Source organism: Ambystoma mexicanum, chromosome 7q, assembly GCF_040938575.1.
Source record: "Ambystoma mexicanum isolate Mex_15411 chromosome 7q, UKY_AmexF1_1, whole genome shotgun sequence".
NCBI lineage: Eukaryota > Metazoa > Chordata > Amphibia > Caudata > Ambystomatidae > Ambystoma > Ambystoma mexicanum.
In genome coordinates, this window is record NC_090941.1 from 337,333,402 (window position 1) to 337,353,793 (window position 20,392).

General features: G+C 50.0%; 1 protein-coding gene across 6 annotated transcripts in view; it reads left to right on the plus strand.

The window, feature by feature from the left end:
- Positions 1 to 10,821: 10,821 nt before the first annotated feature.
- The window catches only part of DACH1 (dachshund family transcription factor 1), a 642,674-nt gene continuing 633,103 nt past the window's right edge, over positions 10,822 to 20,392 (plus strand). For 2 of the 6 annotated variants that reach the window (XM_069639017.1, XM_069639019.1), the window contains exon 1: positions 10,824 to 12,128. In XM_069639017.1, the coding sequence (XP_069495118.1) occupies positions 11,389 to 12,128 (740 nt within the window). In that variant the 5' untranslated portion in view covers positions 10,824 to 11,388. Of the gene's footprint in view, positions 12,129 to 20,392 lie in introns of all 6 variants that reach the window. The other 4 variants (XM_069639016.1, XM_069639018.1, XM_069639021.1 and 1 more) reach the window with 3 other exon arrangements.

The following is a 20,392-nucleotide window of genomic DNA, read 5'->3' on the forward strand; positions in this document are numbered from 1 at the left end:
AGTATGACTCCCAGGCATTTGAACTCAAAAACTCTTTCGATCAATGTTCCTTCAAGATTTAGTCATGGTTTTTCTTTTTTTCTGGTAGATGCTTCAAGTGTCAGGAATTTAGTTTTTTTTACATTGATTTCCAATTTGTTTTTTTGCATATAACTTTGTAGGTTTGTTAATTGACACTGTAGTCCTATTGGCGTGTGGTCCAATAGGACCAGGTCGTCTGCGTAGAGAAGCCTCGTTATGGGAGTTCTGCAAATTTTCGGTGGGAATGATCGTATTGCTGTGTCTTCGTCGTTTATGTCACGGATAAATGCCAGGAAGAGCGCCGGCGCCAGCGGGCAACCTTGTTTCAGGCCTCGTGCTGTTGAAATTGGGGATGACAAAAGACCATTTTGATCCAGACGAATACGCATGTTGGTTTCAGTATATAAGGCCTTAATAGGGTTCAGTAGCGCAGCTGGACAATCCCAGGCATCCAATTTTGCCCAAGGCTCGACCTGTCTATACCGTCGAAGGCCTGAGTGAGATCAATGAAAGCGACGAAGATTCTTGCACCGCCTTCTAGCACTTTGTTTTTCAGCACATTAAGTATCAATATATTAGCCCCCGTGCCCATGTTTTTCTTAAATCCTGTTTGGAAGGGGTCATCGCAGGGGGCGTTCGACTCCCAGGTCTTGAAGCGGTCGAGAAGCAGTGAACCAAACACTTTCCCCATCACATCAAGCAACGCAATTGGTCTGTAGTTTGCTGGGTCGTTTTTGTCTCCTTTCTTGAAAAATGGTACCACTGTTGCTGATTTGCATGAGGGCGGTATAGTTTTTAGATCCGAGCATCTTCCAAAGATTTTACTCAAGAAGCTGGCCGACTCCTTTGGGTTTGTTTTTAGATCCACGTTTGTGACCCCGTCGGGTCCTGGCGCTCGTGAATTTTTCAAACCAATGAGCTTTAATCGGATTTCCTCTGGGTCATCCACCCTTACCCATAGGACCCATAGGACAGGTTGGTGCCCTTGTTGGAGTTGTTGGAGCAAGATACATGTTTAAGAAGTGTTTTGTCCATGTTATCTCTCCAATCTCACTTATTATGGAGTTTTCTTGTACTTTGTAGGTCGCTCTCAAGGTGTTCCAAAATTCCTTCGTGTTTCTGCCACTTATCGTTTTTAGAATGTTTTCTGAATCTTGTTGGTAAAGTTTCAGTCTGTATCCTTTCCCCCATGATTTGTAATGTTTTGTTGCCTCTTCCGCTTCTTTTACTGCCGCTGATGTTGTGATTGATTTTGCTCTAAGCTGAACTTTTCAGAGCTCAGGGCGTTTCTCAACCAATGTCTTATCAAACACGTGTCTTGGCACGTTTCCGCCACGCTATTTTTGACATTGACGTCTTTTTGTATTTCGTCAGGAGAGGAGTATAATCAGTTTTATTTCCGCCGTTTGTCTCTGACATAGAACTGAATCTGTTTTCTATGTCCGCGATAGACTCTCTTGATAGCTTTAATCTATTTCCCTGTACGTTGGTCGTTATGTTAAAGCCCATATGGTCATTCAGGAGGCATTGGGACTCCCAGGTTGTTGACAAAGGGTTATGGTCACTGGCGCTTACTTGTGTTATTTCAAAAGATTTGGTTATGGCCAGAATCGGTTCGGTCACAAAGATATAGTCTATCGTCGCTTTGGATTCTTTTCTTTCCCACAATGGAGGACGCTTTGAGTCTGGAAAAGCTTCATGCAGGTTGTGTAGGTTTCTCGAATCCATCAATTGGGACCACAGTTTGCCCCTCTGTTCACCTGTCGAGCTGTAGGCCTGGTTTTTTCACGAGTCAGCTGTGTTCACACAGGTGGCGTTCAGGTCCCCACAAATCAGGAAGTAGTTTACCAGGTTATCTGCAAGCGCCTCATCTATCACAGCCTCTATTTTTTCTAAGAAAACCGTTGTTTCCATTGCGGCTGGGTTCCAATAGGTGTTGGCTATTATTAATGTAGATTTTTCATACCCTGTCTTGTTGTTTGCTTGGCGAGTCCATGAAGCCTTGACCATCAGTATCATTAAGTTACTGATCAGGGTTTCTTCCAGTTTGATCCCGCACTCATTTTTGCATGCGATCAATAACTCAGATGAAGGTCTTCCTAAGCGCCCTTGTTTGGCCGGGGCCAGGATGAGATCAAAGCCCCTCATTGAGGGTGGTTCAGTCAGCCAAGTCTCCTGCAAGCATATTAGGTCATATGACCCCAGATCTATGTTGCTCGTGGCTAGTAGGTGAGAGTGGTCTCTCGTATTCCACGACCACATCTTTATCAACCGCTTTTGATGGTTGAAACAAGGTCTTTCCTGAGGAATGTGCTTGTCTCGAGTGCATTGCTATCTTTGCTTTTTTCCGTTAGGGCTTTTGGCAACCATGACCAAATCCCTTTCATTGGCTCGCATTTTTTTACGGGTTCGCACTCAATTTTTATGTTTCGGTCCACTTGTGGACTAGTGCTCCTGTCTCTGTTGTTCTTTCTTGTGACTTTTATTTCTGTTGGACTGTCGTAGTTGTTGTTTTCTTTAAAAGTTAACAACTTCGCCCCCGGTCTCTTTTCAGGCTCCGGTTCCTTTGCCTTTTTCGTGGTGCTTGTGTAATTTGTCTTGGATTGGGCTTTCTGTGTTTGCTGTTTGCAGAGTTTTGTATCTTGCTTTCCCTTGCGCTTGTTGTCTTTCGTTCATTCTGGTGTTTCTTTCCCCTCAGTGCAGGTTGCAGAGGATACTTTTAACTCAAAACCCATTTCTTCTAGTTAATTTTTGCTGTTTGCGATGAGGTTTTTTAGCGATGTAGATGCTGTGTACAGCATGGTTCTAGCCTTAGCATCTTTATGGCTTGGCTCTACCACTAAAAGCTCTTCTGATTTGATGTATCTCAGATTTCGAATATACTTGAAAAGTTTTAGCACCGAGCTTCTCTTCAATGTTATCTCATCTCTGTTATCTTCGACTTGTGTCAACTTTATTAGCCATTTCGCTTTATCCACTTTTCTTGGTTTTTGATTGTACATTTGCGACTTGGTTCTATAACGAGAGTCCATTTCCTCTGAGTCCCTTGATGAATGAACACGTTTCTTCTCGACATTTCCAGGTCTATTGTTTTCTGATTTACTGTACGGCCATGTTGGCGATTGCCTTCTGTAGCTTTGACTGTTTCTCACTAGCTCCTCCTGGTGATGCTTCGTTTTATCTCTCAGTCTCCTGTCCAGTTTTTCATTTACATAATCCTTCTGCTGGGAGTTGGAGCACGTTTGCACTTTCCTTGGCTGTCTAGGAGCCCTCTTGTCCAGGGATCTTGATCTGGCCCTTTCTCTTTCTTTTTTTGTTTCATTCATCATCTGTTTTAGAATTAGCCCTCTTGATATTCCTGGGGACCGGATATCTTTTTTGTTTTGACTTTTTTATTTTCCCACGGATTGTTTCACAGAATTCTCACTGCTCTCGACCTTCTTCCTCGATAAGGACTCTGTTTTACTGTTTTTCCTGCTGTTTTGTGGATTTGGTGTTTCAATGATTCTGTCCAAATTTGCGACCGTCGGCACCTCTTCTGTGAAGTGTTGACTCAAATTCATCAGTTCCTTGTTTTCGAGAAAGTCATTTGTTGTTATTGAAGATACGCTGTTATTTCTTTTTTCCAACCTTTCTTGCTTTTTCATTTCTTGTAGATTCCTTTCACTGTTTCCTGTTTGTACTGGTCCTGTTTGAGTCACTGGGCACGAAATAAGTTGGAAAATGCCTTCTGCCGTTTGAGTTCTGGCTTTGTTTAGGCTTGGTGAAATTGTCTTTTTTGGTTTTGATGTCAAATCCGTTTTCCCTACTTGCGACTCAGTATAAGCCTGCTTGTTTATGGGCTCATTTGCTTTTTTATTTGATATTAAATCAATCGTGGTGATGGTTTGTGTCCCTATTGTTTTTCCCACCACAGTTTGTTCATTTTCTTGCTGCTTCATTTGTTGGCTTGGAGTCGTTGCACCCTCGTTGGTGTTCAAAGTATTTTTTTTCCTTGCTTCTAGGGCCATTATATAGGCCTCTAAGCAAATGACTTTGCTGTACATCATCGATTGTATACTTGTATGATCTTTCAGAGAATCTGCGATGGTTTCGTAAAGCTTCATGAATGGTGATAATGCAATATTTACTGATGACATGATGGAAAGTAAATCCATCTTTTTGGTCGGTGGGTCCGCTGGGCTTGCCGATTGTGGTTGGGTGGAAGATCTCCTAGTTGGTGAGTCATTCGCAGTTATTGTTGTATTTGCCCATTGGCTTCGCATTGGCCTTGTAATATCTAGTGAATTGTGCCTTGGTTTCGTGGCTGTGCCATGATTTAGTTCATTCATGTGATGCACCGATTGAGAATTTCGATGACTGACTTTTCCGCTATCATGCTGGACTGCCTTGTGGATGTTTGCCGGTCCCTAGGCTTTGCCTCAGCCTGATAGGGTGTTTTTCCAGGTGTTGACTGTGCTCTAACTGGCGGTCCTTTTTTATCATTCTGTGCGGGTAAAGCTGGTTCTCCCATTGGTAATAATTTGTCTGATGTTGAATGGGGGAATCTTTCATTTGTTTCTGGTAACTGGCTGCTCGAAACGTCCGTTTTGTCCATAATGTGCCTCTTTTCCTGGGGGTTATCATTTTCGTTTTGGATAACTGAAGGTTCATCTCCTGTTACAGGCTCTTTATCGGGATTCACCCTGTCTTCACTTTTGCTCGAGTCGCTCTCCGGCATCGGAATAAGCTGTTATTCTGGCAATTCTTGTGGTGTTGTTGGCAAAGATGCCAAATTGGATTGCTCCCTGTTGGCCCATTCTTCTTGGTTTGGCTGCTTAGGTGGCTCCTTACTCTCCTCTGCAACAGAGTCTTTCTTGGAGGTCAGATTTCCCCTTGCGTTGTATTCCACTCTTCGCATTTTGGCAAAAGGCAGGCATTCATTTAGAGCTTCCAGTATCTCCAAGTCCGATAGTTCCATGGGGAATTTTCCATTTGAAGATCTTTGAGTGTCTTGTGCCATGAAATAGTTTCTTACAGAATTTTTAGAATTTTTAGCTGCCCCTCCCTCCCATTGTTTTCTCGGTTTTTCTTTGGCTTTATTCACAGTTGTTTGTTGTGTATGTTGTATTTGTATTGACTTTTGCCAGGACTTGGTCATTTTGCGTCCTTTCTTGCTGTTTTGAATAGTACAGCTTTTCTGATCAGTTTTAGTCATGACCGCTGTTCTCAATCTTTTCTTCAGATTGTTCATTTTGCTAGTCTGTTCAGACGTTTCAGTGAGTTCCTGAGACTCTTTGAATGCCGAGTTCTCGTCTGCTTCTGCATGGAACAAGACCTCCACCTGAACCTGCCCTAGCAGGCCAGGCGGAAGTGACTGGGGCATAGCCAAATCTTGTAGACCCTCCACGGCCCGGCTCTCACCTGGTGGCGGAGTGGTCTCCTTGCCTGTCATTGCCGCTCCTTCGTCGATCTGCTCGCTCTCGTCAACCCCCCGCCCCGCCCCTTCAATCCACACGAGCGTCCACCCTCCTCTGAGAGCTGCCGGCGTGGGGCCTGGCGCACCTACGTGCGCTATGCAGGGGGAGGCCAGGGAAAATTCAACCGCCAGAGCGAGCGGCCCGGTTCTCTCGTACTCCTCGTCCTCGCCAACCTGCCTCACCGGCTCCTCCCCGCTATCGCACGCAGACGGCGGCCCTCTGCCCGGAGCCGCCAGCGCAGGGCCCAGGGCATACACCACCACCGCGCGGGGAGAAGACGGGGTCAGTCCACACTCGACAGGAGAGTCCGGAACCGAATCAGGGGACAGAGCGCTCGCCGAGGCCGAGGCCAACATGGCAGCAGGTACAGGTTGACATTGTTGGTGATGTTGTGCGCTGACCGATGAGGAGAGCATCAGATGATTTTTATGTTTTGCTGCTTCCGTTAGAAGGGTCCGATCCTTATGCCTGGTGTGTTGGCCACTACCCTCCGTTGTAACCAGTTCATTGGAGGTTCGAGGCTCCATATTTGTATGCATATTTGTCCTGCGTGGGGTTATTAGAGATTGTTCCCTTAAAGCAGTTGCCTGGTGTATTTGGCCATGTTTCTGCACCGATTTCGTGCTTCTCAGGCGCTGACCTTCCTCTTCTTCTTTAGAGGAGTTAATTGAGGGATTGTCTCTGTTTGCTCTGGCAGCCCTGACAGCCATGACTGCAGGACTGCCACTCGTCGTCCACTCCATGTCCGCTCCGCGGGTGGATGGAGGTTTTATACAGGTCCTCCCACACAGGTAAGCACAATAGAAATGAGAGACAGACCCTCTGATAGCACTGCAGGACTGCCACTCGTCGTCCACTCCGCATCCGCTCCGTGGGTGGATGGAGGTTTTATACAGGTCCTCCCACACAGGTAAGCACAATGGAAATGAGAGACAGACTCTCTGACAGCACTGCAGGACTGCCACTCGTCGTCCACTCCGCCACTAATACCAGATTTCACATGGAGCATACCATTTCAAACCCCAAGTTTGTATGATTCTGTTTAGTCCTTCTGGCAATCTTTCGCAATTTCTATGGCAAATATTTCCCCTAAAAATCTACAAATGGGTACACTGATGCTTATCAAGGTTGGACATATTTGCAACAAGTTTCATAACTGTAACATGTATGATTTTCCCAGAAATGCCATTTTACTGTCGTTTGTATCCCCCACATGCTAGGAATAACCACATCGTCTTATTTTCATGGCGCAAAATTCCATTCAAGCTGTCAAAATTTTACGGTACTGCTTCTTTAGATTACTGACATAAATGTCTTTATATGAAATCTCTTTTCAATCATATGGGCCGGCTTTGTTCCCAAAAGTGGCCAGTCCTTTCAACCCCCCAGTCAAATGTCTTTCCTTAGTCAGCTGACACAGAGGTTGCCATGGCTTCTCCTTTGAAGTCCTTAGAGTGAATGCAGAGGATTTTCGCACTTCTGAGGGAAACACATGGGTTGGGGTCCCTCTTTGTTCTTGGGAGCATCTCTGCCGTGCAGTCTGAGGCACCATGTCATTATGACACTTGGCAGTCCAAAGAACAGGGTTCCTGCTCTGGCAGTATGAAATCACAGGGAAGTGCGACATTTGGCCTTTAAGCTAAAACTGATCTCACAGGAATGCATCTTTAGTTAGGCTGTAGAAGTTCTTTTTGTAAAGAAAAGAAAATACAGAGAGTTAAATATTTACCTATATTTGTGCAGCTTTTCTTCCTTAGAGGTACAGTTGTGTTTCTGGGCCTATTACAGTGTTATTTCCATTGTGTTTGTACAACATCAACTCACTGCTTTGCAGAGCAGTGCAACACGGGTTCATTTTACTTTCCCTGGTCATTTACAAATGCAATTTTCCTCGCATCTTTATTCTGAATATTTCCATAGCGCTGGTACATTTCTAATACATGGGAATCTGTTCAAAACAAGGGTTCTTTGAAACTGACATAAGCAAAGGGAGAGAGGGGGCTTCTTGTGAAGAGTTTTGCCTGTGTTACTTGATTGCAAGAGTAAATGCTTGCCTTACGGCTTCAAACACATTTCTCTGCTCTTTCACAGTTTTTACTTGACACACAATGCCTTTTTGGGAGGAATTACCCTCCTTTGATGGTGTTCCTCCTGAAGTTAGCTGGACATGGATATGTTTTACTGGAACCAAACTGTGTAATGTTGAAAAGATGGAAACAGCACCAGTGCAAAGCCATTTTAAAACACAGAACATTTTCTCTTTCATTTGGAAGTCTTGAGCTGGCAGCATAGCCGCGTTGAGCCAGGCTGCTTTTGAATTCTTCTTTTTGGTGCACATGTAGAAAATAACTGCAGCCCTTCTCGGAGTGTTCTATGTTCCATCTCATCCCATATGTGCTCAGCAGAGCCAATGAAGCCATTACTTTTTCAACTGCTAAAACGCAGTTTGGTGGTGCAAAGGAGCTCTGCTGAGCTGGTACATGCACCCCACAGGAAGATGACTTGATGGTTCTGCCTTGAGCAGAGGCAAAGAGGAGGGAAGAATTGAGAGTGGTGCCTGATGTGCGGTAGAAGTCAATGGGGGTACTCGGAGGAGGGCAGACTTGAGCGTGGTACCTTGGGTTGGGGCAGAGTTCAGTGGGAGTATTGGGCAGACTTAAGGGTGCTGTTTTGGGTTGGGGGATGAGGTGCAGTTTCTCTGGGGTTTGCAAGTACTTCTTTGAGTTAGAGGGGCGAGGCACAGTTTCTCTGCGGTTCACGAGTGCTGTTTTGATTTAGGTGGGACGAGGTGCAGTTTTGATGGGTTTGCCAGTGCTGCTTTGAGATGGTGGGGACGAGTTGCAGTTTCTCTGGGTTTTGCGAGTGGTGCTTTGAGTTAGGGGGGATGAGGTGCGGTTTCTCTCCGGTTGCGAGTGCGGCTTTGGTTTAGGGGGACAAAGTGCCATTTTGAGGGGATCACGGGTGCTGCTTTGAGGTGGGAGAGACAAGGAGCAATTTCTCTGGGATGTGTGGGTGCTGCTTTGAGTTAGGGGGGATATGACGCAGATTTGTCCGGCTTCGCGGGTGCTGGTTTAAGTTAGAGGGACGAGGCGCAGTTTCACCAGGTTTAGCAAGTGCTGCTTTGAGTAAAGGAGGACGAGGCGCAGTTTCACCAGGCTTTGTGGGTGCTGTTTAAGTTAGGGGGACAAGGTGCCGTTTTGCTGGGCTTCGAGGGTGCTGCTTTGATTTAGGTGATAAGAGACGCAGTTACATAGAGTTACTGGGACGAGGACTTGAGTCGTAGGAGTGACAGTAATGGTGATTTCTTGTAAGTAATCCTTGATTACTTTTTTACATGGCCTGGCACAAAGGTTCTTTGACTGTGCTCATTTTTGCTTGCCATGGGGGCATGTTGTGGGTGTTCCTGATGAAACTCGTTCTTTGCACTGCAAGTTTCTTTGTTTTTATATATGAATCGGCTCCCTCCACAAATCCTTTTAGTCGCAAAGTAGTTTGCGCCGACTTTGTGCTTTTTTGGTAAATCAGGCCCAAAGGGAATATGCATGCGGCTTCTGCATGCAGTGACACTAATTTAGTGGTTTCCATGTGACACTGTTGTTGACCCCGACTCTCCTGATCATGTACTGGTTTCTACTCCATGCTAATGCAGACCACTAATAGCGAGATTAGGGAGCTTTCTCCAAGGACTGTGGCTGTGCCTTTAGAGGCAACGTAGTGGTTTCTGTGCGTATGGGGTAGTATGAGCAGAGATCAAGTCCTAAAAATTATTAGTGTGGGTCCACAACAACAAAAGCAATGGGATGTGACGCCACCAGAAATTAGCACATCAAGATGAAATGTGCACATTTCATGAAATTGGCTTTGCATAACCACCCAAATTGCACAGGACGAATGGCATTTGCCTTTCATAAAACAAACCCAAGAGACGATATTTTCTTCTAATAATATTTTTGAATACGTTAAAAGGTGTGCATGTTTTAAACTCCAAGAACCAATGCAAATGTTTTCCCTGGGACTTGAAGTACCGAAATGGGACATTTCACTTTTAGTTGTTTGTACTTTTTGACCATGTTATATAGTGCAGTGGTCAAGTCTCTGGCCTACAAACCTGTCGGCTGTGGTTTGATCCTTGTCGTTGGCTTCAATGCATACATTCAAAGAGAGCATTCAATGTTTCTCATTTCAGCTGCGGGGGGCACTGAGTCCACCCTCTGAAGAAAGTGGGGGACTCCGTCCCCCCACTTGTACCTTCGACCTGAGCCCTGGGTGTGATGTGAGGTGTATCAGTACTTACATAGGTTTCTGCCAGCGCTGCCACTGGGGCGGCAGTGTGGAGTTGCCATAGAGCGCCTCACCTGCAATGACTTTTCTGCTGCTTGTCTGTCGCAGTAGGTTTTACAAGTGGTGGCACTAGCCAAGTGGTCTTTAAACTGTGGGGCTAGCCCTTGGGGATGGGGGGGGGTGTCCAGATGTGTGTGAAGCTGTTCCAAAACCGAATATGGTGACTGATTTGAATAGATATTCTTACACAACGGGGAGTGGGGGGGTGGCTCTCGGCACAAAAATGAAACATGATATGATATGATGGGGCATTTGTAACGTGCCTATACCAGAGGTGGGCGGGAGCGGTCGGGAGCGGTGCTCCTATACTTTTTATTTTTAAGTTTCACCATTCCTATAGTTTTATTTTAAAAAGAAACTGTTCTGGAATGGTTTAGTTTTAAAATAAAAGTATAGGAAGAAGTTGAAGCTTGCACTTCAGTGCACTAGACAGAACATTCCCACAAAGAGCAGGTTGTTTGTTTGGGGGTTGGGATTGTGTGTCAGAGGGGGTGTGGCGATGGGGTTTGTTGGGAGCAGGGTCAGGCCAGCAGGGAACATAGTTCCACTACTTCTTTTCGTACACTAAGACCACTGGCCTATACACAAGTGTTTCATGTTGAATACCACTGCACTAGCCGTTCACCGCGGTACCCTCTATTCGGACTGCACTTGTCTCCGTCGTTGTTTATAGTATTACAGCATTAATGCTTGCCAGCATATCATGCGGATGGCCTCTAGTACCCCAGATATAGTAACCATAGCATAGCCGTGATTAAAGTCCGTAGCAGTGCCGTGTCCTACGTTGGAGCGTTGTCGGTTGTACACGCAGTTGAATTGCTGTTTAGTAAGTGTCACTGGCGCTCTACCAGAGTGCCGTTTGCTCGCACTGTCCTGCTTTATGCCTGACAGTAGCACTTTGGTTGTCTCGGGTGTGGTGCCCACGTGTAGTTAGGGGCCCCTTCAGTCGCAGCATCGGCGCGTGCTGTCGTATAGCCATAATGCATTCCACTTGCGCTGAAGTTGGCCGGTCGGTGGCCACGCACCAGACACCCCTCCCCAGGCACGGGCTCGGGGCTTCGCGCGCCCCCTGCCCTTCCCGCTGCTCGTGCCACTGGAATAAAGCTGTCCGCTTTGATGCGCTCTCCAGGCTCAGCCTCTGCCTCCAGACAGGGATCTCTCTTGAAACTCGTGCGTGCGAGCTCCGCCCCTCTCTTTCTCCTCACACCGTGTGACAACAACAACTCGCCCAGAGCGCAGGCAGCGGCAGCCAGCACTCCCGGATCCCGCATCCCCCCGGTGTCAGTGCGCCCCTCGCCCCCCGGCACCCCAGAGACCCATGAACTGGCCGTGGAGAGAGCATCCCGACACCTCGCGCCGCCGCCACCCGGCACCTGCTGCAGGTTCACTCTAGCCGGGACCCGCGGACTGCCAGCGGACTCCGCGGACTCGCTCCAGGGCACTTTCTGTGCCATTCCAGGCTTCTGATCCCCCCCCAGGTGAGGGCGGGGGCTCCGGGGTCACCGAACAGCCACCAGCATCAAAGAGAGGAAACTTTTCTGCGAGAGGACCGGGGTTGGGTACCATCATGGCCGTGCAGGCTGCTCTGATCCCCCAGTCCCAGCTGGTGCCGCTGCAGCCGGCCGCAGCCGCCCTCTCGGCTTGCTCTTCCAGCTCCTCGTCCTCGTCCTCCTCCTCGACAGCCTCTTCCTCGCCCTCCCCGTGCCTGGCGTCTCCGGCCGCAGCCTCTGTCACCCCGGCAGCCACTTCCTCCGCGGGTCTGTACCGGCCCGAGTCCCTGCTGCCCCTCTCTACCAGCGCCCCCACACCAGGCAGCTGCACCGCTGGCAGCGGCATCAGCTTGAGCGGCGGGGGCAGCAGCCCGAGCCTGCTTCCGAACAGTGGCGGCGGCATTAGCAGCTGCACCGCCGGCCTGGTCTCGGCCATCAGCACCACCTCAGCCGCAGGCGGCACCGCCCCGCCCGGGAAGCCGGTGTACTCCACACCGTCCCCTGTGGAGAACACGCCGCAGAACAACGAGTGCCGCATGGTGGAGCTGCGCGGCGCCAAGGTGGCCTCGTTCACGGTGGAGGGCTGCGAGCTCATCTGCCTGCCGCAGGCCTTCGACCTCTTCCTCAAGCACCTGGTGGGCGGCCTGCACACCGTCTACACCAAGCTCAAGCGCCTGGAGATCACGCCCGTGGTGTGCAACGTGGAGCAGGTGCGCATCCTGCGCGGCCTGGGCGCCATCCAGCCCGGCGTGAACCGCTGCAAGCTCATCTCCCGCCGCGACTTCGAGACGCTCTACAACGACTGCACCAACGCCAGGTAAGAGGCTGCCCTGTGTGCGACTGTGCCTGCTAGAGGCCCCCCTCCCCCACGCCCCACCATAAAGTGGCCTCTCCACCCTGCCCTGCTCCTCGCACCTGGACCTACAACCTCAGCCTAGCAGGCCACGTATAGTGCAAACATTGGCCAGCAGTGTGTAGTGGTAAACCGAAAAGTGCTACAACTTCGCCCACCCTCCAAGCCGCTGCATTCTTCAAACTCCCCGCCCTATCCTGAAAACTATCGAAGAGTACCTGAGCACTGCACTATTTGTTTTAAAGTGTGTCAGACTTGAAAAGTAAACTCTCTACACACGTTCAGTTTTTGTTCGCTTAAACGTGCTTGCAACTTGTGTCTCGTTCTCGCAGACTGTCCCAAAGCATCCCAGGCGTCCCCTGAAAACGCAACTCCACGTCACTGCACTCGAGCTGATTAGGGAACATAAAGTGATGTACACGTGCGCTCTCCTCCCCTAACACATGCAAGCGCTGGCTTCAACATTGCCCAGCAGTTAAGCCCTCAAAGACGTGCCATGCCTTGCCCCCGAATCATGGACCTTTCGCGCAGTGCCTCGTCCCTACTCTTCAGCCATGTCCCAGACTTTCATAGCCCGCTAGTATAAACCGCCTGAACCTTATCTCACCGACCTCTCTGAATCATAATGGCCTTTCCCGCGCTCCCATCAGCTTGAGGGTCGCCTCCTCCGCACACCACTCGACACACGCAGCTCCGGGCACTGCCATCTCCGCGCCCCGCCTTTTAGGGCACAAGTAGCCCCCAAACCTCCTTTTCAGATCCCGGCAACAAGCCCTTCCCGCAGCCCGGCCGGTGCTGAAAGGGGGCGTCTAGACGCCAACTCCCTGCTCTCGATGGCCAGATCTCTCGAGGCATTCGTGGGCCAGAAGGTCGCGTTTTAATGTTTGTTTATGTTCTGAAATCAAAGAACGTCCCGCGACACCCCCTGGACTTTTCACCCCGGCAGCCTGTTGGCCGGAGCCTTCTCCACAGTAAGTTCGCTGCACTTTCCCTCAGCACCCACGCCGAGTGGTTATGGGATTACTTGTGAACTGTGCTAGTGTGTGTGTGCCTGGCCAGCACTGGCCCCACACACACATCGCCACACGCTCCTCGGAGGAGCAGCGAGCCTCCCCCGGAGCCGGGGCAGGAGCGGGCGGAAAAACCTCCACTGGCTTCCTCGGCAATCGGCGTTAAAGTGATCAGCGGCGAGGCGCGCATTACCGCGCACTGGGAATTAGGCGCAGTGTCTGCGGGGAGGCTGATTAAAAGCTGCGCTGCGCGTGCTGCTGGCAGGGTGGCATGCCCCAGGGTGCTTAGGCCCTGGAGGCAGGCACGGGAGGTCTGGCTGGTTCAAGACGGGGGCTGCGCCGTTTCCCCCCGGTCCCGAGAGTGAACTGAAGGTGCCTGGAGTCAGTGTCCCAGACGGTCCAGAGCACAGGGCGCCCCCACTCATCTGGTGCTGCTGCAGGAGGTGGTGGTAGGGCTGGTATGCGGGGAGCGTGGGCGTGGAGCCGGCTGTACACCGGTCGGCATGCTGTTTGGGGCACACTAGAACGCGGATAATCTTCACAGCCCGGGGTAGGCCTGGCTCCGCGAGTGAGGTGACGCAGTCTGCGCCTCGCTTCTCGTACAACCAGCAACTGCATGGAAGCCGGTCCTTGGAAGGGGTGTCTGGGGTGGGGCCAGGGCAAGGGAAGCTGGGGGTGGAAGAAACATCCTATCCCCACTGCACAGCTCCCGAGTGCAACCCCTCGGTATAGGGAAGGGTGTATTACAGAATGGGGGGTCCATCCCAGCGGCCATGCAAATGGGTTCAACGCGTATTCGGAAAAATGTGCGCTCTGCGCAGCCATTCCGGGGGTACGTGAAGTTTCAAGACCCCCTACTCAGGTGAAAGTAGTATAGTCCTTAAAGTTGAGCGCGTGCTGTGAAGCCGAGGGAGCCTAATAATATTAAACCTGCTTGTGCGGATTGCGCATTAACTTTCCTCGATAGCTGCCTTGCAAGGCACCGGGGTCTTTCTGTTCCCGCCTTCCTTCCCCGCCAGCTCAGGGGCGCGGAGACCTGATGGGCCAGGCTGATCCACAAAGCGCTGTATTGGGTTTCGCCCACTGATCAACGCGTTGAGAATCAGGCCCGATCTTCTCTAAGGGTGTCCGCGAACCGAGCGCTGGAGGGGCGCTTTGAAGTATTCCCGGCTGTGGCTCCCAGCTGCTAAGGGGGCGCTCACAGTGTCAGCGGGGCGTGCAGTCGCTCCGAGTAAAGTGCATTCTTTGGTGGCAGGGAGCCGGGATGTGAACGCCTCGCGCCACACGCACACTGCGCTCAGGACCGGCAGCAGGCCCGGGTATCAGGGTGTGCTGGGCATTGTGTGACCGTGTAACTTAATCGCAGATGCAAGGGAGACCTCGCATTGTAGCGTGCACTGGAAGTAACGAGAGCACACCACGAGCAGGCCTGCAGAATGCACACGGATATATCGGTGCACGCTGGGCCAATCTTGTCAGCGTCTACCAATTTAGCAGCTTTCAATTCCCGGACAAGAAATGTTACATTGAATTGACAATCACGTATGGGATGTTAGGTCGATTTTTAGAGGACGTCCACACGAAGGTGGGCGCCTTGCAATTCACGCATACGAGTGGAATGGGGAGGGTGTGCAGCTGCACCCAGGCTCCGGGGGATCACCTCGATTGGACGCCCAGTGCCGCGATGGCCGCCTGGCATCTGTGTAGTGATGGCGACTAGTGCCTTCCATCTCGTCGGCTGCTCTTCTACTCGCAAATTTGATGTCGCGAGTGGCCCGTGCAATCCGATTGGCTCGTCGCGATACCGTGAGACTCCGCGCATGCCGTGTAAAGCACGGGGCGGCCTGTTACCTCCTTGCCGGGCTCCTGCGCCTACTTTGCGCTCTTCTTGAGGTTCGCTACAGAGGAGCTCAGTTACCTATAATCAGCCCTTGGTCGGAGCCGTGCTTCTGGTTGGCAAATTACTCCATCCTTCCATTCGTGTGTCTGTCTGAACAAAAGTTAACATGTGTAAAGACTGCAAACAAAAGGCCGAACTTTCAAAGGAATGTTAGAACGCCCCCAGCCCGCCACACACCGAGTGCTAACAGCGAAGGGGTGTCGCGTTAGTGGACACCAGTGACACATGTCCCTCTGATTAGCAGCAGTCAGGCTGCTTTTAGTCTTTTGTGCAGGTGCCACAATTCCTCCTCCTATAGGCTGCAGTGATGTCATTTGAGAAGGCATTTTATTGCGATTCGCTGGGGTAGTAGAAGAAGCCTGCTGCTTGCAGGCTTCCACTGCACAGCCTTCACCGGGACATGCTAGATACACGTGTGATATTGCTAGCGCCAAGTGACCAGGAGACACCGAGCTACATTGCTGTCCACGGAAGTCTGTGGCAGTGCAAAGGTCATGCGCTTGCCTCGATGGCCCGATTCTTCCAATGTGCTTCTTTTCAACCCCATGCATGCGCAAATACAGGCGTGCATTTAAGCATGTTTTAGTGCACGAGCGCACCGATGTCCCTTTTCGGAGGAGAGTTGGCGAAACTACGTCGTAGCATCATTTCACTTTTCACGGGTTAGCAGCAGCTGTGCTTGATCAGAGAGCGAAAGTGCCCTGGGTAGACCCAGGGTTTGAGCCCCGCCTCGGCTCCGAAGGGTCATCTTGTGTATGTGTGGCTCCATCCGGGGGCCTTGCTGTTCCCTTCCACGTGGAGGGGAACGCACAACATTTTACGTTGTCACTCGGCACAAAAGGGGTTTTATCAAAAATGAGAGACGGGCATACGTTTCTAGCAAAGTGGTCCCCCAGTAAAGTCCTTCCACAAAGTACAGCATAAGTCCCATCCATGGCTAACGCCACCTGGTGGCAAAGCTCATCGTTAGCATGTTGCACGCTTCGCTGGTTGCTGGTGAAATGCACCTTGCATAATTGAACAGTGCAGGGAATGCACCTATTGTGCCCCGCCTCTCTATGCTGCTTTGTATCTGATGCAACTTGCACCCGGGCTGTGCATGAAACACGTCTTCGGTTGTGTGGCTGTAAGCACGATCCTCCGTGCACCTGTTGGGACAGCCCGTGAGAACGTTGCACTGCACTTTGACACACGGGTCTCTTGTTGTTCGTGGTCTCTGGTTCACAGCTGGCAAGCCACGCCCTTGCTGCTATCACCTGCTGTCAAGGCGCTTTTTTTTATTTAGGACTCGGTGCATGTCAAGTGGACTTGCAAGTTGCATGGGTGTCATTTTAAGGGGGGAAGGGTGTTTGTACCCCCCTAACTCTCGCGACACACCATGTTGCCCACCTCATGTAGCAGGCACCCCTTCCTGTAGATGTCATGTCCAACCTAACATTGTCAGCAAAGTTACTCCACTGTTGACTTGTGCACAATTTGGGGTTCTTCAAAGCATATGAGTGATGCACAACGTTTTGTGTATCAGCTCCTGGCTCCCACACGTATTCATATCGGATCCCAACACCAGTGGCATTCGCGTTGGAATTCCCTTTTGAAGTAGCAGGGGCTGTTTTACTACTATGTTAGAGAATTGGGGCCGATTCATGGAATTATTTTTTGCATAGTTCAGAGTGACTTTGCACTGCTGAAAAGTGACTTTGCACTGCCGACACAAGCACAGATTCATTGAATTGTGCAAAGTGTATTTTTGCAGTGCAGTCAGCACAGTCATGTGTGCAGTGCAATCAATACAAAGTCATGTGTGCAGTACAAAGTCATTTGTGCAGTACAGCAGTGCAATGTCATTTTTGCAGTACAAAGTCAGTGCACAGTCATTTTTGCAGTACAATATACTTCCACTGCAAAAATACAATTTGCACAGTCCCATGAATCAGGGATTGTGTCGGAAGTGCAAAGTCAATTTTCAGCAGTGCAAAAATTGCCATGAATCGGTCCCCAGATCTCGTGCCATTATTCTCGCGAGAAGATGGTCAACACTTTGGTGGAAGTTTGACCTTGTGTTGCAGTACGTCATTTATGTAAAACGCTCAAAGCTCATGTGCACACACTGACAATGAGGTTCCAGCCAGAGTGGCAGGCGGTGGGTGCGTTGTTCCCCACCATATGAACCTGCACCCATAGTGCTAAGCGCCCAAAGTACTTGTTGTTTTAACCAAGCACTTGGTCAGGGACAGGTGCCCACACTTAGGACCCATGCACAGCGCGGTTTATTTCATTCTATTCTTCGCTACTGTGCAGTTGTTGCCCTTGCAAACTTTTTGTTGCTAAACCAAACAGAACACAACATTAAGAAGAACCCTGCCATAGAAATCTCAGCCACACTGAGCTGTTGGCAGAAGGAGCAGCAGGACCAGATTATCGGGGGCGAGGGGCATTTAATTAAAAGTGGTGCCAAGAACCTGTCTAAATCTGCAGCGTTATGAAAGCCAAGCCGGCTTGGCGGGTGCAGGGAGGTGGAGGGTGGGACGCTTGTGTAATTCTATTTTGGTTACTACTTTCGAAGACATGTTCTTGTGGTAAGCATGTGCGGCCACCGTGCAACGAGAGGCAACGGCGCCAACTGAAGAGTCTCCGGTATCATCCCCTATAGGCATGACCCGGGGCTACCAGGGGGCAGCACACTTCCCATGCGTGTCTGGCGTGCTTCAATGGCGCTACCGCCTTCACGCCCCGCGCGGCACAGCTGCCAGTCTCACCTGCGGGCACGGGTTTTGCAGGTGGCACCCACGCTGCGCCCCCGTGGGCAGAGCGCCCGCGTTCTAGGGACGGTGGCATGACCGGACTCAGCGTCACCCATTGCAGCGGGCACCATGTTCCCTGCCCAGGGAATGGATTTGCGAGAGAATATTTCCCGGGACCTCGTGACACCGTGACCCGAGCCGTGCGTCGCGCAAGGAGCCGAGAAGCCCCGCATTGCTGCCCTCCAGTCGCGCGCTTCTTCACCCTCCTCCCCTGTCACGTGACGCAAATATGCAGGGCCTTGTTCAGTATATGACGCAGTTCGAGTTTTGACTAAAACTGCGTCATGTCATAAAAAAGTTGAACCCGTTATTGAAAAAATTAAGTTTTATTGCAAGGCCAGAAGACACCTCTCTGTCTTTCATTCAAATGATAAACACTATTCGTTTTATAATATCCATACACATTCTAGCTGGATTCAATGTCGGCAACTGTGTAATTCGCTAATTATATCCACTGTAATGTAATGTCATCATGTATAAAGTGCGTTGAAGGGAAAACTAGGGACAGGGAGACGGTGGGTTGGGGGGGGGGGTTGCTTGCAAATTAAATAAATAACATATAACACCGCACACGGCAGAACCATTCGTACACAATTTTGGAACTTTTAGTATATTCAACAGTTTAATACATTGTTAACCCCAGAGGAGCAATTAGGGAGCAAGTCGAGGGAATACGCTGGTTGCAGCCTGGATTCGAACCCAGGTCGCACACTGTGAGGGCACAACGTAAAGGCCTGATTTAGAAAAGCGTTTTCAATGGGACTTTGCCATCATGTTCAGATAATGGGGCCCAGTGTCATGCACGCGTGGCCTGGCGTTATTTAGGGAAACTCATTGAAGTAAACATCTTAGTTGTGTCCTCAGGGTGGACGAGCAGTGCACCACTTCCGGTCCAGGAGTGCTCCCAATTCTCCCAGAGGACATAAAGAGGAGAGCATCCGGTTCATTGATAGCCCCTGTGCTTTGGGATTGTCTCTGTGATCAAGGGCAGTTCCCCCGGGCTTACGTCTCCCTCTCTGGCCACTTTCCCCCAAACCCGCACCTCTAATGCACGCCGATTTGACCGTGCAACACTGACTCCAATTGCCGAAAGAGCCCCAGACACGGCAACTTGACCCGCTTTTAAGAACCCCTCGAATGATACATGTGTGCGTCAACTCCCATGGGAAAGGCATGCGCGGATCCCAGTTCAGCACTTAATAACGGAGTCCTGCAGGTTGCACGTTAGCACACACACATGTCAAGCTGAGTTCTAGCCCTGTGTGCTTTTGTGAACATGAACAGTTTTGTGGGTTTCTGCAACTTTTAAATAAAAGTAAAACATGTATTCTGTGCATTTGGATTAAGCAAACCCCTAGCACACATTTACATTTGCAATAAACACGTTTCCCAACTTCAGCTTTCTTTAAAGATTTGGAGGGAGCACAGTTAGTCCCAGGGGCTGCTCTCTTTTTTTTTGTTGGTGTTGAATTTGCCTGGGTGCGTGTTGTTTTGTTTGCCTTACGATGACAGATTGATAGCTTCTTTTCACTGTAGCACAAACAGTTTGGGGGATAGAAGTGTAAGCCACAGAGCAATTGGAGTGTGGTAAAATGACCTTCTACCCATGTCTCACTGGAGGCAGGCTGCGCGCGCATCCCGCGGTGCCAAGTGCAGACACTTCGCAAGCACTTCAATCCACAGACGCCCGCCCCCTTTCAAAGCAGCCGTTGCCTTTCAATCAAACCAGCCCTGTTTGCGGTCACACTTCGTCATCACCGCGGGCCACGTCTTTTTAGGTTCGTGCTAGCAGCGGGACGCCGCTATTTTCACTTCTATTGCGTTTCCCCCACGTGACGTCTCTGTTCATTGGGTCACGGCACATTAAACTGATAATGATTCAACTCGGAATAGGCAACTGCGCGGCAATAACATGGGTGTGTAACAATGTAATCAGTGACTTGTTATACCTGGCCTCCAGTTAGTGCGCCTGCGCACGGAATATAAATATGACACGGATTAATAAATGGTATCTTCACGCAGCATATGTATTACAATTTAAATCTAAGAAAACGCAGGGGTGGGACTAAGTGCGTTCACTTGTACAGCACAAACACCTCACCGAGGAGAATGACCAATCATGTGTGCTCATCTGCTCTTCTTGAAGCCACGTGTTGAATGCATTAAGCCACACGTGTCCACATTAGGTATATGTGTATAGATTTTAGAAATTGACGTTTCCAGTTGGTTCTAAAGATCTCAAAAACGTTCACACTCAATTACTAATGTGCTCATTATCGGAGCCGGAATGAAGGCAAGACCTACATTGTGAGAGAAGGCACAATTGAGGCACGCGACCCTCGGAAAACATGTACTGTGCGTGTGCTGTTTGACAGGAGCGTGTGTCTGTGGGGGGCGGGGGGCTTGTGCAAAAAGTGCGAGTGAAACAGTGGAAGGGGCGGGGGAGCAAGAGAGCCCTGCTGTTTGTTTTCGGCAAAACTTGTTTGTGGTTTCAGGGCCCCCTGGGAAATCTCGCGA